General features: G+C 47.4%; 2 protein-coding genes across 3 annotated transcripts; both read left to right on the plus strand.

The window, feature by feature from the left end:
* The first annotated feature begins 1,974 nt into the window (after window positions 1-1,974).
* ZSCAN4 (zinc finger and SCAN domain containing 4) lies at window positions 1,975-7,318 on the plus strand. The gene is made up of 4 exons (XM_045986837.1): window positions 1,975-2,370; window positions 2,918-3,083; window positions 3,169-3,876; window positions 7,068-7,318. Exons 1-4 carry the CDS (start codon window positions 1,975-1,977, stop codon window positions 7,316-7,318), a joined length of 1,521 nt encoding a protein of 506 aa, XP_045842793.1.
* Window positions 7,251-14,131, plus strand: LOC123931891 (zinc finger protein 154-like). 2 transcript variants are annotated; one of them, XM_045989563.1, is made up of 3 exons: window positions 7,251-7,498; window positions 10,026-10,152; window positions 11,445-14,131. In XM_045989563.1, the coding sequence occupies exons 1-3, from the start codon at window positions 7,466-7,468 to the stop codon at window positions 12,839-12,841; spliced, it is 1,557 nt and encodes a 518-aa protein (XP_045845519.1). In that variant the 5' UTR covers window positions 7,251-7,465; the 3' UTR covers window positions 12,842-14,131. The 2 variants fall into 2 exon arrangements, with proteins under 2 accessions (XP_045845519.1, XP_045845520.1); XM_045989564.1 differs by having other exon boundaries at window positions 10,031-10,152.
* Window positions 14,132-17,648: the final 3,517 nt, after the last annotated feature.

Raw genomic sequence — 17,648 nt, forward strand, 5'->3', positions numbered from 1 at the left:
GGATGGGGGTCAGGATGAATTTCCCCCTTTATGAATATTCAGTTGACCTAGCACCATTTATTGAAGACAAAAAATAAACGTTCCTGTCAGCACATGCACTTCAGTGTCATGTTTTATAGAAAACAGGTGGCCGTATAGATAACAATCTATATCAGGCTAACATTCTGCTCTGTTGCCTTATTTGTCTATCCTTGTGCCATGGTCACAGTGTTAATGAATATAGTCTCATAATCAGTTTTGTTTTGTGATTATGTAAATCCTCAAACATTATTATTCCTCTGAATTATCTTGGGTATTTTTTTTCTAATTTATTATTTTTTATTTTATTTTACGTTTTTAACTTTATTTTTTATTATGTTCAGTTAGTCTTGACTATTCTTAGCCTATTTATGTCTACGTAATTTTAGAATCAGCTGTCAGTGTTCTCACACACACACATGCACACACACAGAGACAAACCACTTGTTGGATTTCCAATGACATAGCATTGAATTTGTACAGCAACTTGGGGATAATTGATGTTTTCCGGTTAGAATTGAGTCTTGCAATCCACAAACATGGCTACTCTTTATACATGTAATATCTGTAATATTGTGTATTTCTTTAAAGGGCTTGCACATTCTCATTGAATTTTTCTTAGATATTTTATGTTTAATGGCGATATATAGAGTTGTGTATTTTTTTAATTTAATTTTCAGCTGCTAGTGTCATAATATAATCCAAATGATTTTGGCAAATTGGTCTTGTATCAGACATCTTGCAAAAATTCACCTTGCCTAATATTTGTAGAATGTTTGATACTTTCTTGGAAACAAAATCAGGACGTGTATAAAATAATGATATTTGGTATATTTTCTTGCCTTTTTTTACTGACTAAAGAATAGTCCAATGTTGCATAGAATTGGCAGTGGCCATCCATCTCTCAGTTTTAAGGGGAAAACATTTAAGGATGAGTTTGGGTATATTTCGTATACTTTATGACATCAAGGAAGTTCTCATTATCCCTAGTTTACTAATATCTTTTGGTAATGAACACCGACTTTCATTAAACACCTTTAATGTATCCAAGGAGATGATTATATTGTGTTTTTCTAAACTCTATTCATGTGGTGATTGACTTTTTAATTTTAACCCAACTTTTCATTTTGAAAGTCAACCCCAATTGGGGCACCTGAGTGGCTCAGTAGGCTAAATGTTTGCCCTCCACTCAAGTCATGATCCCAGATCAAGCCCTGCATTGGGCACCCTGCTCGGTGGGAGCCTTTCCTCTCCCACTCCCTGTGCATGTGCTCTCTCTCAAATAAATAAATTTTTTAAAAACTTAAAAAAAAAAGAAAGTAAACTCCACTTGTTTTGTGATTTATTATTTTCTATATATGTCACTGGATTTGATTTGCAAATGTTTTGCTTTCCATTTCTACACCTACCATTTGTGAGAGATCTTGACCTGTAGTGTACCTTTCTTTAATGTACTTATAAACTTTTATTATTAGGGAGTTGCTGAACTCATTAAAGGGGGAGTGTTCCCACTTTTTTTTTTAAAGATTTTATTTATTTGACAGACAGAGATCACAAGTAGCCAGAGAGGCAGGCAGAGAGAGAGAAGGAAGCAGGCTCCCTGCTGAGCAGAGATCCTGATGCGGGGCTCAATCCCAGGACCCTGGGATCATGACCTGAGCCGAAGGCAGAGGCTTTAACCCACTGAGCCACCCAGGTGCTCCTGTTCCCACTTTTTATGCTCTGGGAGAGTTTGTGTAAGATTAGCATTCTTTCTTACATATCTAGTAGAATTTATGCATGAACTTATCTGAAACTGAATTTTTAAAATTATGCCTGTGCTGTAATTAGTTCTGTATCTCTTCTATTTCTTGCACTCTTTAGGTACCAATGAGCTGGTGCAACAGACTTCCAGAGAAACAAATCAGGAGGAACTAAATATCTAAAGTTGAATCTCTCTGAGAATTCCTGTTAAGAATGGCTTTAGACCTCAGAATCTCATTTCAGGGAGAACCATCTAGGAATGATCCTGGGTCAGAAAACCTAGAGCATAAACCCTGTCAAGGACAAGTTATTCAGGAGGAAGAGGAGATCTGTGAGTTCCCGAGGACTCAGCTCAGTTTATTACAAAACAGTAATAACTCATGTGCAAGGCAGGAACTGCAAAATCTCTATAAGTTATTTCACTCATGGCTGCAGCCAGAAAAACACAGCAAGGATGAAATTATTTCTCGTTTGGTCCTGGAACAGTTTATGATCAATGGCCACTGCAGTGATAGGGCCATGTTGAAAGAGAAATGGAATGCCAGTGGCAGAAACCTGGAGAAATTCATGGAAGATCTGACTGACGATGGCATGAAGCCACCTGGATTAGTGAGTAGAGGGTTTCAGCTCCTGGCGTGAGGGTCAGAGGTCTGTAAGGATTAAGTACAGCCTGTTGTAATTGCCCGGGAGTAGAGAAGGAAGAGTTATTGTAGACCCACTCACTAGTTCTCACCAAAGAGACCCTTTGCCATGCTAATTAAGCAAACTGAGAGCAGATGTTTTATAGGCATCTGTTCAGTAGGACATAGAAGAGCCAACATATTAATTGATTTTAACCAGTGAGATGGTAGGAGGACTCACTAAGAAACTGACAGTAGAGCAGAAACCTCAAGAATGGGGAGAAATGCCTTAACACAAGCTCATTCTTCCCTCAGAAATCTTGAGTATTCATCTTTTCTCATTGAAAATGACACACTAATTAGAAATTACCGCGAACTTTAAGGCCAGCAGGGGTAAGGGCAGAATAGTGGATGTGGCAGCATGCGGTAGTGGCATCTTGGGAAAGCCGCATGAGGGAAGGTCTTCTACAAAGGCTTCTGTCACTCCACAGATCCATAAACCATAGTGATGAGGTGGTTTGTTTGTTTTTTTACAGGTCCACATCCACATGCAGGGACAAGAAGCCCTCTTTTCTGAGAATATACCCTTAAGAGAAGTCATTGTTTATTTCATGAAACAGTTGTCAGCAGGGACCTCAACAGAAGAGAACATGGGGACACCTTCCTGGACTCCCCAAAATACTTCCCTGGAAACAGGACAAGGTGAGTGGAGTAAGCCGAGGTACCAGAGGGATTCATGCGGCTCCTTCTTGGGCACGACTTCACCGAGTCACTTTATTCCCCACAGGAGAGAAAGCTAAAGAAAATGGTGACAACATTTATCACATAAATGACAGTCTTACCAGTCAAAGCAGTGAAATACCTTCCCTGCTCATTATCCAGGAAGAGGACAGTGTTTCTTTGAAGAATCCACTTAGCTCCAGAAGAGCAGCTCTAGGCACAGCCGGGTCCCAGGAAGGGGCCCTGGAAGGACCCTCCTATCAAGAGGTCCTTATGGAGGGGGGACCAGGGTTTCTCTCTCAGCCGGTCCAGGTCACCCCTGAGCCTGTTCCTACCCACCAGAGAACTGAGGGGAAATCCACATGTGGGAAACAGCAAGGAGGACGCCGTGAAACCCTAAACTCATACAGATGTGAAAAGTGTCCCAGGTTCTTCAGGTATCTCTCTCAGCTACAAGCCCATCAGAGAAGACACAATAACGAGAGGACATTTACTTGTGCTGAGTGTGACAAAGGCTTCTTCCAAGCGTCAGACCTACACGTGCATCAGAAGATTCATGCAGGAGAGAAGCCTTTCCCGTGCAGCATGTGTGAAAAATCCTTCAGCCACAAAACCAACCTTCTGGCGCATGAGAGAATCCACACAGGAGAGAAGCCCTACGAGTGCTCCCTCTGCCGCAGAAGCTACCGCCAGTCGTCCACCTACCACCGCCACCTGAAGACTCACCAGAAGAGGGCCTCCGGAGGACTTCCTTCCACACCAGGAGCTTCCTCAGGTGCAGCCCCAGTGGAATGATGTAGAAATACGAATGCAAATGCGTGTATTTCCATGGCACTTCCCTGTTTAGAACGTGTCATTTCCTGATTATATTGTCCGTGTACTGTCTTCACTAAAATGTGGGGGGGGGGGGGGGGAATTTCTCAGTTTGTTCGCTAGAGCATCTCACGTGCCTAGAAAGGTGGCTGACATATTTCAGGTAGCCAACAAAGAGTCCACAGCATGAATGCACGAATGTGTAATGTTGGTGCTTATTGCTAAAACCCAGCAACGTTCAACCACAGGACACGAAGAGCTGCTCCCAGTGGTCAAGGGATGCTTTCCCTCCTGCTCCCCTGTCCTCTGTCCTCACCCTTTGTCTTTACTGGGCCATATGAGTGTGAAAAGGTGGAAAGCAGAGGCAGAAACCTGAAATAGGCCTTAGCCTGTAAAAGGGAACATTTATATTCACATGTTACATCTCTGTAATACACTGGAAACATTAACAGCTAAACCGGACCTGATATGATTCATGACCACAAGTCTCAGAATGCTATTTTATTGACAAACACCATGAAAGGTCAAATGATTTCCGCTCATTTCTTCCAGAGATGGCAGGTATGGGGGAATGAGGAGCTTATTTGCAGAACTACTTTGAAAGGGCAGTTTGGAAGAAATGGAAAGATTCTGTGCACAGCTGGGGCAACAGCACTTGTGCTGGTTACTTGGAATGTATTTGTGAGTTGGTTTCTGCTAGGAAACTGGGCTCAATTACACTGACAAATTGGAAGGTACCATATGAAAATGGCTTGAATCACAGAAGGGGGTATTCTATGGGGTAAATTGTGACATTTCTCTCACTGCTTCCATAAGAGGACTATGGGGCTGCAGATAATGCTCCACAGTGTGGAGAGGAACATTTATCTGTCCTCTTTCCTGGTTTGTCTCCAGGGGGTTGCTACTGTGAATATTCTTGCACATACCTCTTGGTACAAGGGAAAGCTTTTGTTTGGAAAGACCTCTGTGAGGCAGGTTGTGAAATAACAGCAAATATATATGTCGGTCTCTGTCCCTAGTTCCAGGCACAGAGCTCCTAACGCCCTTGTAATTTCTTAAGTGATGAGAGCACTAGAAACATCTTTTGTTTTAATACTTGGTCTTCTAACTGGTTCCTGATACAGAACCCCTAAGTCATCTGGAACTTCCTGGGTGATAGGAATGTCTTCTGTTTCAGTGAGGCAGTTCCTGGATAGCTTCAGGATGGGGACTGGTCCCAGGAAGACCAAATCATGAGCTTAGAACTTTCAGCCCCACCCTCCATGAAGTGAAGAGGAGATAGAGATTGGGTTAATGATCAGGCATACCACACAGAGTTTGGAGAACTTGGTGAACAGCCTCGCACCAGGATAGTGACACACCCCCAACTCCATGGGGACAGAAGCTCCTGCACTGGGGACCCTTCCAGACCTCACCACGGCCTGGCAACACAAATGCAGCAACACAAATGCACAAATACAGAGACTAATGAGACAGGCATGCAATATGGATGCCCAAACAGCACACAGAATTGCACAGTCTCCAAGGACCAAGGGGAATGGGTGGAGATAGTCTGGCCTGGAGAAAACAACTTATCCCATCTCTGCATATTTGATGATGGGCTGGTGGGAGTCAGAGCAGAAAGTTGGGTGCATACCTTGGTACAGCCTGGAAGCTCAGACAGGTTTAAAGATTGACAGGTTGTGGGGGGGCAAGTTGGAGCCTAGAAGTCTTTACACAGTAATGCTTGTCTCCAGGGCCGAGAAGCCTGTCTGATTGGGAGAGGAAGGTGGGAGGTTTACAGGCTTTATGGGAGCAATGGAAAATTTCTAGCAGGTTAGCAGCCATTGTTTGAACAATTTGCAATTTACCAAGACTGGTGAGGAAGTGGTGTAAGCACTAAGATCTCCTGCAATAGCTGCCAGCAGGGATATGTGAGGGTCTCAGTGGCTACTCTCAGTCCTTCAGGGCCTCACACTGTAACAGTGACAGTGATAACTGGGTGACAGGTTAGTATGGGGGCACAGAGTGGAGGGGCCACCCAGGAGCCATATTTAGGTTTCCTCCTCCGTGGGGAGAACTATTGCCAATAGTAGTGAGGGGACAGATGGTCTAAGGTGACACTGATGATGTGGAGAGCCTCAGGTGGAGATGTTGGGGTGGGGTTACTTGGTGGTCCCAGGATTCATAGACAGTCTGGCAGGTGAGGTATTTGGGAATCCTGGCCCAAGTCCAGGGAAATTTCCGCTGGAGAAGAACAGAAGGGAGCAAGGTGAGTGGGTCCGGGGCAGTGTAAACCTAACTGTCTCCAGTTCAGTGGTGTAACAGCTGAGCAGCCTTGGGGAAGTCCCTTACCCTCTCTGAGAGATAGATCCCTCCTTTGAAAATTGGAATCATAGCCCGTCCACACTGTCTGGTTTTGGGGCTGTTGAATGAGATAATCCTCAAGAGAGCCCATCAGCATTAGGTTCTCATGAAAAGAGTGGGGGCCCTCAGAAAAGGGGAAGTGTGCGTGTGTCTGTAGAGTTCCCTCTACAGGGAGGGAGACTATATTAGGACAAGGCTTCCTCTGTCGCGGGGAAATCAGAGTCTGGGATAGTACTTGGTCCTGTTTGAATCAGCCACACATTTCCTAGGCAGCATATGCTGAGTAACAGAGAGGCAGAGATGATTATGAAGTAGGACAGGAAGGGGCTGTGGCTGTGGGAGTGCAGTTGTGACAGGTGTGGCAGGAAGAGTGATGTGCAAGTGGGGAGGAAGTGTGAACTCTGTCCAAGGCCCTCAGTGCCATCACAGTGAGGGTGAGCCCGGGTATGGTGGTGTCTGGGAAAGGCGATCTGGAAAGGGGGGGGGGGGGGTACACAGCAGTCTGTGTACCATTATGAGACACTAATTGAAAAAAGATAATGTTTATTAGCTTCCACTAGGCGTGGACATACCAGTGTTTGACCGACTCTATGAAGGATGTGTCTGTTTGGTTTGCGGCCTTTGAGAGGATCCAGAGAGACATCCTTAGCCTCCAGGATTCTAATGACTTCGCTGGGTCCGAAATGTCAGCACACACTTGGGTGGTCGGCTGCAGAGAGCACTGCAAAGAAACACGATCACGTGCTCTCAAAAAAAAAAAAAAGCGAAGCCGCACCATCGGCCTTTTCCCAACACCACTCCCACTAGACGCCAGCCCTTTGCCGCAGGACGTCGCCGACTCCCCGACTCCCGGCCGCAGGGCCGCGGGGACTACTCCGCCCAGCATGCCCGGAGCCAAGCGACAGCGTCGCTGTCCAATGAGCGCTTCAGAAGGGCTCTTCCGCGCGTGCGCGTACCGCGTGGGTGGAACTTCCGGCTGTCTGCGCAAGGTGGCCATGACAGCTGCTATCGGTTTTGCGCTCCCGGTGAGAGAGTCCGGCTTTCTGCGTCCATACTGACTTAACGCGACCGAGAAGCGGCGAGAGGAGGCCCTGTCCGCGCTGCACGTTCGGGGATCCACAGCTCGGCAACGCGGCCCGGGCTGCCCCTCGCCGGAGCAGAGACCGGGACCACCGGCCCCGTGTCCGCTCCGCCCACCGAGTCCGATGGCGGCGGCCGCGCCCAGGGACCCGGCTCGGGTAAGCGCTCGTCCCCTGGGACCTCCCCGCCGCCCCCCACCCAGACCCCGAAAGCCCGAGCTCGGGGCGCCTGCTCGCGGCCCTGCGGCCCAGGCCCCAGGTGTCCGGGACAGGGAGTCGGGGGTGTCCGGGCGTGTGTGAGAGCGCCGGCGGGCTGCGTGCGGGAGCGGGCTCCGGTGGGGGACACGTCGTGAGGGGCGACGTTGAGTCCTGAGGCGCGGAGCTTGAGCTGCCGCCTCCCCAGTCTTCAGGGTCGGGCAAGGGTACAGGGAGCTTTGATCCCGCCGTGGTCTTGTTGGTCTAAGGCTGGGCTCTCCCCAGTTCCCGCGGCTGCAGAGGCGCTTACAGAGGCAACACGAACGAGTGGGAGGTGGCCTGACCCGACCCCCATCTGCCTGTCTTCTGACTGTTGTGTCCCGGGACTCTTAAGTGCCATTCCCCAAGTTTTGAGTCTGGGGACCCTGGGGAAACCCCAGCCCCGCGCCAGGAGTTCTGTGAAGGGGTTTCCGTTTCCAGCAACCAGTGTGCGTGCACGGCTATGCGGGGACTGGTAGCAGAGTGTGCACACGCCCAAGTTAACACTCAGCTGCACCTGTTCGGAACGCACCGTTCTGTTTTCTGGCGAGTGAGAGCAAAGAGCAGGGGACCCCAGTCAGGCCTGGAGTGACTGCCTGAGAAGTTGGGCGTGTCCTCCGGTGGTCTTGCGAGGCTTGGGTGTGGGCAGCTATCTGATGTTACCAAGGTCTTCATAGGATCCATCCCGCTGTGGCAAGGAGTGTAGACTGCAGGCTGCGGGAGGAGGCAGGAAGATTGGGGTGGAAGCTGCTGTCAGAGTCTAGGTGAGGGTTACTGGCCCAGAGTGCTGGCTTAGGTGTCACTGGATTCTGGATATGTGTTTTGAAAAAGTGACCACTGATTTGCTAATGTGGACCGAGACAGAATGAAAGGGAGGCTTCAGGGATATCTGTAGGGTTTTTGTATCTGCAGCTGTAAGAATGGAAGCTTCATTGACCGAGATGAGGGAGTTGGTAGTGTGAGTGATGTTGGTAGGAGATGTTCTGGAGAGCTCTGAGTGGATGCGTTGAGTGAACAGCCAGACACACCAGTCTGGAACTCTGTGGAGTGGTTCAGAAAGGAAACATCTAAAAACATCATGGCTACTGTGTGCGCCCAGGTGAGTGAGCTATGGGTCCCAGTTGTGAGAAGTTGTGAGTCTTCTGGTTGTGGTGGTAAAGGTGTTACGGTGCCAGGAAGTTGGGGGAGGAAGGAGGACCAGGACTGGATACTGAGTGAGTGGCTATGAAGGGAGAGTGCGTCAGGAACAGGATACTTGGGCAGGTGGCCAAGGTTTTCAGTGGAGGAGTAGACATGAGAGGGACACAGAAGCTCAGAGGACATGATGATACTCAGGCCTGTGCTGCTGGTGCTTCTCCACTCTGAACTCCACTAGGGTTTTGTGAGGACTGGTAGGGCTTGGGGTGTCTCATCCTGGAGGAATAAGGTCACGTGTATGTGCTGATGTGATCATCTGTGAGAGTCACTAAGCCTAGGGTAGGCCACCAAGGAGCCTTGCTTTGGAAGAGGGTCGGATGGACAGAGGAAGATGGTGATTGCTGAGTGGTCACGTGCAGCACAGGTGGAGGAGGACCTTGTCTGGTGCAAGGTGCAGTAACTCAAGGCCTGGGTCTAAGTTCTCCTCCCCATTCTTCTGCTGTTGGGAAGGCCTCCTACTAATTAAACAACCTTTTCATCAAAGGTGCATTTCCTGCTTATCCCTTTGGATGGGTTTCAGTGCCCTGCCAGCCCATGGAGTTACTCAGACAAGCCAGTCCCATCCTCTTACTGGAGCCAGGAGGCACCTCACCCTCTTAATCTTATGAAGCTTGCATTCTAAAGCTCCTGGTTATTCACTCTTTTTCAGAGTGTCATTCCATCTGGACCTGTGTGGGGTGTGGTGTCCCTCTCCCAGGCTGTGAATATCTGTGATTACTCAAGTGTTGTCCATCTCCTCTGTCCATGGTCAGGTGTCATGTGTTGACCATCCCCATAACCCTAAGGTGGGACTCCTGCCCTCAGCAGTGGGGTGAAGAGGAGGTGATAAAAATACCAGTGACGTGTGGGGGAGCCCAGAGAGATTTCTGTGGTGCGGGACAATGAGGTGTGGTGACCATAGGCATGTGGCTGTGGAATTCAGGCTTGAGAATGATGTGTACTTGGGGAGGGAGTATGCCTCATTGATGCCAGGGCCCTGGTTTTCAGCAGAATAACCCAGATGGCCAGGAGGATCCCTCTGTGCCAGGTCCACAATTTAGGTATTCACTCATCTACCTGTGTCTTCTTGTGTCAGCAGGACCCTCTGATCTGCGGCCCCACAAGGAGACAGTGGCATCACGGCACCCAGGCACTGGGTGTGGTTTTTCCTCTCAGCTGGGATGATCAGGGGAGGATGGGCATAGGGTAGATGTGGGTGGGAAAAGGGATATGGGAGAGGATCTTTCTGTGGTTTCATCTGTCCCCATCCTGCCAGGGCAGGGTGACCTTTGAAGACGTGGCCGTGTACTTCTCCTGGGAGGAATGGGGTCTCCTTGATGAGGCTCAGAGATGTCTGTACCAGGATGTGATGCTGGAGAACTTGGCACTTATAACCTCCTTGGGTAAGACACTCAACCCCATCCCTGTGGCCTGAGCTAGTCTCTGACATTCCCTTGGTCCCCAAGAGCAGTCTATCTTGACATAGGAACCATGAGCCACTGGTTCCTTCCCCAATTCCAGGGGCAGGTGCTGTGGTTGGTAAGGCTGAGGTCAGTGCACCACCCTTCTTCCTTGAACAGCCCCCGCAGCAGCTTTCCTGCTGAATTTCAGGGAAGGAATCAGGGTCAGGAGTCTTGCAGTGAACCCAATGGATATCCCCTTACTTGCCCTTTCCCTGACTGGGTGACTTTGTCTTGATGCAAGTTACCTGCTTGCTCCACGTCTGTTTCCTTTCTCTGCTGAGGCTTCCTCTTGCCTCCCTGTGCCAAGACTTGCTGTCTCTGACAAAATTATTATGTCTATGGACCATGGGCTATTCTCATGAAACTCTCCTCCAGACTTCTCTGGGGACTATTTAGTTCTCTTTGCCATGGGCTGTCGTGTGCTGAGTTGTTCTGGGATACTGATGGCTACTCAACTGTCTTTTCCTTAGAATTTGTATCATGAAGTGGTCGTGGGCTTGCTGATTGTGGGAGTGGGGTTGGATTGGAGACCCCAGGGTGGTTCATGGTAGGTGCATTGACGCACATACAACACAAAGGCTGCAGAGTGGTACCTGGAGGAGACGATGTCAGTGCTGTGTTCACATCAGACCAGAAGCCTATTTATTTGACTAGTATTCTGATGCCAGGGGCCACATTTCATTTCTGTCTTTTCCTCCCTTTTCTTGGCACTTTGCCGATTTGTCAACTCTGTTACTTGCTACTCTTCCTTCTGGCATGGGGTTAACCTCGCATTTCTGGGATCCCTAGCCCACTCATTTTCCCAGGTCATCTGCAGCACTTTGCACACTGGCTGCTATTGCACCATGAGGTTTGCCCGTGTAAGCAGTTCAGAAAACCACCTGCCAGGTTACAGTCCTATTTCCTTGGGACTTGACGCACCCTTCTGCACGGAATAGGTGTGTCAGCAGGAGATAAGTTGCTTTGGAAAGTTGTTGGCAGAGAAGTAAATTGCAGACCACTTCTGTTCTCTGGGTCACATAGTGCATGCTTGCCTCATGAGGCTTCTTGCATTCTCTGCTCTTTGGAGCCTGCTACTGCTGAGCAGCCCCATCTTCCACCATCTCCCTGGTCCTGCAAACCGTCCCAAGCACTGGTTCCTGGGTCTGCTAGACACACATCTAGAGCTTGCATAGTAGCTGCCCCCTCCCACCACAGGCAGCATGCACTTCACCAGCATTTCTTGCTTTCAGGCTACAGGCAGGGAGCAAAGGATGACAAGGCACCTGAGCAGAGCGTTTCTGAACAAAGAGCGTCACGGATCAGGACTCTCCGGGCAGTTGTGTCTCCCCAGAAGGCCCATCCTCTTGAGGGGTGTGGCCAGGACTTGAGAGACCTTTTGCTGTCCAGTGAGCACCAGGCAACACTTTGTGGACAGAATCTCTACAGTATTGGGGCACACAAGGGACAGCTGTATTTCGATGCAGACCTTCCGCACCAGGAGCAGCACACTGGAGAGAAATGCTTCAGAAGCAACACGGGCAGAGCCTCTTTTGGGAAGGACTACAAATTTTGTGTGTTAGGGAAACCCTTTTCCTGTGGGGAGTTTGTGAGGGACATCTTGGCCACCTCGAGATTCCTCCAGCATCAGGCCCCCCCCAGCAGGGAGACGTCATACAGGAGGACTGAGTATGGGGCGTCCTCCCATGGAAAGAAACTGCAACGCAGCTGGCCAGAAGGCACGAAGGACTTCAGTTGCAAACACATACTTGCTCATCACCAGAGAGACCTCACTAGAGAAAGATGCTTCATGTGCAGTGAATGTGGGAAATCTTTTAGCAAGAGCTACAGCCTCAGTGACCACTGGAGAGTGCACACTGGGGAAAAGCCTTATGAGTGTGGGGAATGCGGGAAGTCATTTAGGCAGAGCTCTAGCCTCATTCAGCACCGGAGAGTTCACACTGGAGCAAGGCCTCATGAATGTGACGAATGTGGCAAATTATTTAGCAACAAATCTAACCTCATTAAACATCGGAGAATTCACACTGGAGAACGGCCGTATGAATGTAGTGAATGTGGGAAATCCTTCAGCGAAAGCTCTGCGCTCCTTCAACACCGCAGTGTTCACACAGGAGAAAGACCTTATGAGTGCAGCGAATGTGGAAAATTCTTTACCTACCACTCCAGTCTCATAAAACACCAGAGAGTTCACTCAGGATCAAGGCCCTATGAGTGCAGTGAATGTGGAAAATCCTTTACTCAAAACTCCAGCCTCATCGAACACCGTAGAGTTCATAGTGGAGAAAGGCCTTATAAGTGCAGCGAATGTGAGAAATCTTTTAGCCAAAGCTCTGCACTGCTTCAACATCGGAGAGTTCACACTGGAGAAAGGCCTTATGAGTGCAGTGAATGTGGGAAATTCTTTACTTACAGTTCCAGTCTCCTCAAACACCAGAGAGTACACACTGGATCAAGGCCTTATGAGTGCACTGAGTGTGGGAAATCCTTCACTCAAAACTCCAGTCTCATTAAGCACAGGAGAATTCACACTGGAGAAAGACCTTATGAGTGCAGGGAGTGTGGGAAATCCTTTAGCCATAGTTCTAGCCTCATTAAGCACCAAAAAGTGCACGCTGGAGAAAGGCTTTAGGAGGACAGCGACTTTGGGAAACGTTCACTGGGTCTTCCATTTCAGTGACCATTCAGATATTCACACTGAAACGCTCTGTGAGTATCTGAATGTGGGATATTCTTTACCTATGAGTCCAAACTCCTAAAACACCACGGTGTCCCCCCTCAATGAAGGCCCGTGAGTGTGGAGAATGTGGGAAACGGCTAACCAAAGGCTAACCTCACCGCACTCCAGAGAACTCACAGTCGTGAAAGGCCTTACAAAAGCCTTGAAAATGAGAAAGCCTTCCACCGAAGGACTTGACGTCATAGGAGTTCCCAGATTTCAAATGGGACAACTATGTTAACTGTGCAGGTATTTATTTGATGAGTGTAACAGCACTGGAGGAAATCCCTCATGAAGGTGCCATTTGCCTGTGTTGACGTTCATACATTCAAACATCGACATAAATCCCAGGTATGTAGCAGCTGCACTGCAGTCTTTGAACCTGCCCAGGGCCGTATCCGTGTCAGGGCAATTGCTGGAGGACTAGTGAGCAGCCTCAGCACTTACTCCTTCCCCATTTTTCTTCTCTGAGGAGAGGGCATGGATCTCGTCCAGTTTTGTCCTAGAGGACCGTTGGTGATTTGAAAAGGAGGATGGCATATCAGGGGTGTATCGTCCTTGTGAAACTCTGAAGGCATTTCCCCAGCCTCCAAATCACCAACTCAGGAACAGTCTGCCTCCCATTGCTCTTGCTGTACGACAATAAAGATCATATTTTTTAAGCCACCATTAATCTCGGGGATTCTGTTCACTGTGTGTGTTGAAATTAACTGTGTTTGTGGGCATGAAGGGGCGAAGAGAGTTGTGTGCCTCAGAAGGGACTGTATGATGGCAGAAGACAGCTCTGCATCTTTGGCCTAGTTTGCATGGCTGCTCCAAGCCTTTAAGGAAAGACTGCAGGGCGCCATGGTCCTGAGTTATAGCTGGATGCCAGGATGTTTTGTGGGGTCACCCTGAAGCGGGAACTGTTTGAGCCTGAAGTGGGGGCTGTTGTTGGTTGTTGTTTGACAGTCTTTAGTGCTTTTGAGCAAATGGTCTTGTTCTCTTATTCACAGGGGCTATTGATGGTGAAGGAAGTCTATTCTCCAGGCCCAGCAGCAGCGCCAGGGGCCTTGATCCCCTGAATTCTGTAGCCTAACGTCACTGGTTTTAAGATTATAAACACTAGGGACACCTGGGTGGCTCATTTGGTTAAGTGGCTGCTTTCGGCTCAGATTCATGACCCCAGCGTCCTGGGATCGAGTCCCACATCGGGCTCCTTGCTTGTTGGGGAGCCTGCTTCATATGATAATTGTCTTTCTGTGATTGACTTATTTCGCTAAGCATAATACCCTCTAGTTCCACCCACATCACAAATGGCAGGATATCATTTCTTTTTTTTTTTAAATAAACATATAATGTGGGGCGCCTGGTCTCAGGGTCCTGGGATCAAGCCCCATATCAGGCTTTCTGCTCAGCGAGAAGCCTGCTTCCCCTTCTCTCTCTGCCTGCTTCTCTGCCTACCTGTATTTTTATCCCCAGGGGTACAGGACTGTGAATCGCCAGGTTTACACACTTCACAGCACTCACCATAGCACATACCCTCCCCAATGTCCATAACCCCACCACCCTCTCCCTACACCCCTCCCCCCAGCAACCCTCACTTTGTTTTGTGAGATTAAGAGTCACGGTTTGTCTCCCTCCCAATCCCATCTTGTTTCATTTATTCTTCTCCTACCCCCTTAACCCCCCCATGTTGCATCTCCATTTCCTCATATCAGGGAGATCATATGATAGTTGTCTTTCTCTGATTGACTTATTTCGCTAAGCATGATACCCTTTAGTTCCATCCACGTCGTCGCAAATGGCTAGATTTCATTTCTTTTGATGGCTGCATAGTATTCCATTGTGTATATATACCACATCTTCTTTACCCATTCATCTGTTGTTGGGCATCTAGATTCTTTCCATAGTTTAAGCCTCGTATTTTTTAATTTGTATTTCACATACTTGATAACACAGAGTATAGCTGACATTCTTGTAACTAATGGACCTAAATAATCTTTCAGGTGGGCCACTCGGAGTCTCAGTTGCATTAGGAAGCCTGTTCATAACAAGTGTAGAAAGATGCGCATTGGTTAATCAGAATTTTATTTCGTTTTTGTCCTGTGTGTAAACAGCATTGGAGTTCCACTTAGGAACTCTGTCATTAGGTAATTTATTATAAGCTTAGTATTTCCTCGATGAATCCTGCTAAATCCTGTTCCTCATTCTATTTGTAGCCTTTCTTTTCCTTCCGTTATGGTATTCTGGGTGGGCTGAAATTCCTGTGTCCCTCAGTTTATAAGTTTTTGTGGAGGAGACATATTCCTGAAAAATGAGCATTCAACCCAGTAGTGTTAAAAATCTGTGGCATTAGTTACTGTCAGTCATGTCTATAACTCCCAATGGAATAAGGAGTGTCCTTGGAAGGTGTTGTAATGTGATGATTTTTATATGAGTAAAAATACTTATATTTTGGGTGTCTGGGAGGTAAGATGGTCCCAAAGTTCTTTACCCTGATGTGGACAATTTTTAGGTAATGACCAGATGGTTTACGATATATTTAAGATAGCATCATTTGTTAATCAGGGTATCTGGTCCTAAGACAACTACCTGATATTTGGCCAAGTTTGTTTTTGTGAGTCCTGTTCTTACTCAGGAACATCCTAGCTTAGGGGTGGAATGCAGCAACATTTCACTGAGCTCCACCATATCTGATGGCTGGCAGTGCCTTCCCTACATCTACAAACTCCCATTACTCTTCCCTCAGTTAATCCTAACTGTGTAGCCGAGGTGTCTGGGAGAGAAGAGACCTTCTCCAGCAGCATGGCTTCAGGGAAGAGACTGAGGACAGAGAACATCTCCCTTCCTGCAGGTGGACACCAGAGGGCTCAGTTCAGCTTCATGCTCTCTCTTTTTTATTTTTTTTAAGATTTTATTTATTTATTTGATAGACAGAGATCACAAGTAGACAGAGAGGCAAGCAGAGAGAGAAGGGGAGAAGCAGGCTCCCTGCTGAGCAGAGAGCCCGATGCAGGGCTTGATCCCAGGACCCTGAGATCATGACCTGAGCTGAAGGCAGAGGCTTAACCCACTGAGCCACCCAGGCACCCCAGCTTCATGCTCTCTTGAGGAGAACTTGGTAGCTGTGCCAAGCTTGTGGGGTGCATTTACATGTCCCAAAGCACAGTGGGCTCTAGGTCAGGACGGTTGCAGGTTTGGGGTCTGTGAGGGTCTCTTTTTTAATCAAGCCATTCTTTCCTCTTATTTCCCTGAATCATGTTGAGTTGATACTAGTTTTAGGTTGTTGTGATGAGTCTTGTAGAGAATTAGCATTGCTGACAGGCTATCTGCCCCAGGTAGTTTTAGCAGAAGAAGGCTCGTCTCTTCAGACACCTAGTAAGAGAAACTCAGGTTAACTTAGAATCCAAATTGTCATTTTCTTTTCCAACCAGATGTCCGTGTTCCGGCATGCAGTGTTCCGGCATGCAGAATCGCACTTCATCAGCCAGCGCCCTTTCACATGAGAAACATTGTGAGACTGTGTATTCAGTGGTCATTGTAACTTAGTGAGTTATCGATGTAATGCTTTCATTTTCAGCAGTAGGAATCCTGCAGCTCCAGACGTCAGAGTTTCTTTTAGGGCTATCATAGAATCTCTCTTTCTCATATGGGGACTTCGGCTGGGAGATAATGTCCTTGAGCTCACCATTTTCACTTTGTAAGCCTTAATGTGAATTCACATCCTTCCCAACCCAAACTCCTTGTAGTCACCATGACTGCCTTAATACTCATTGCAGCAGCCACTCGGTCCCAGGTGTGTGCTGCAGTTGCTACTTCATCATAGTCAACCCTAGCTAATAGATTCGTTACGAGGTTACTGCGTGCCCTGGGTCATAAGCATCCCCTTTCCTATTGGCTAGGCGTTCAGCACTTGATTCAAGCCCAAGGACTTGGTCAGCCAATTCCCAAATCCCATCCGTAGGGGTTTATTTCCTACTACTACTGCCAGGACGAATCTGTTATTAGTTAGAATTCAGTCAGAGGAAAGAACCTCAACATTAAATTGAATAGAGAAAACTGAATAAAAGGACTATGAACTAAAACATTGGAGTATTGAAGAATTGCTAGTAAAAGTAAAGATGACCCTAAAAACATTGGAATAGCTCAAAAAATGCTTATCAAAAATTGCAACACAATGGTATAAACACATATGTGAACATCTAACTGAAATAATATATATGAAAGAAATCAGGGTGCCTTCAGCTCAGGTCATGATCTCCACATCCTAGGATTGAGCCCCACGTCTGACTCCCAGCTCAGTGGGGAGTCTGCTTCTCCCTCTCCATCTGCATTTTCTCCTGCTTGTGTGCTCTTTCTCAAATGAATAAATGAAAAATATTTTTTTTAAATCATAGAAAAAGGGAAAAAATAAAATGGCAGCATATTTGAGCAAAATCTTCATTAAAGAACATTTTTAATGGTCATTAGGCCTGGAAAAATTATAGAACACTAGCCATTATGAAATTATAAGTTAAAACTACAATGAGAAAGACTACAAATCCACTAGGATGAAACTGATTAAAAAGAATCACAATGCCAAGATTGGACTCAACTTAACTCTATTTTTTTTTTTTCCCCCAGTAAGCTCACAACCCAAAATCAAGAGCCTCATGTTTTACTAGCTGAGTCATCCAGGCACTCCAACACAACTCTTGTTTCTTCTCAGACTTAAGCCTGTCCTGATAAAAATTATCTG

This window comes from Meles meles, chromosome 19 (genome assembly GCF_922984935.1).
Source record: "Meles meles chromosome 19, mMelMel3.1 paternal haplotype, whole genome shotgun sequence".
NCBI classification, from domain to species: Eukaryota; Metazoa; Chordata; class Mammalia; order Carnivora; family Mustelidae; genus Meles; species Meles meles.

What these genes read in the sequence shown, in the direction of transcription:
- LOC123931891 (XM_045989563.1), top strand. Translation starts at nt 7,466, where the DNA reads ATGGCGGCGGCCGCGCCCAGGGACCCGGCTCGG. An exon ending in CGCCCAGGGACCCGGCTCGG is followed by an intron (nt 7,499 to 10,025) that starts GTAAGCGCTCGT and finishes CCATCCTGCCAG; the next exon opens with GGCAGGGTGACCTTTGAAGA. An exon ending in GGCACTTATAACCTCCTTGG is followed by an intron (nt 10,153 to 11,444) that starts GTAAGACACTCA and finishes TCTTGCTTTCAG; the next exon opens with GCTACAGGCAGGGAGCAAAG.
- ZSCAN4 (XM_045986837.1), top strand. Translation starts at nt 1,975, where the DNA reads ATGGCTTTAGACCTCAGAATCTCATTTCAGGGAGAACCATCTAGGAAT. An exon ending in GCATGAAGCCACCTGGATTA is followed by an intron (nt 2,371 to 2,917) that starts GTGAGTAGAGGG and finishes GTTTTTTTACAG; the next exon opens with GTCCACATCCACATGCAGGG. An exon ending in CACACCAGGAGCTTCCTCAG is followed by an intron (nt 3,877 to 7,067) that starts GTGCAGCCCCAG and finishes CACTCCCACTAG; the next exon opens with ACGCCAGCCCTTTGCCGCAG.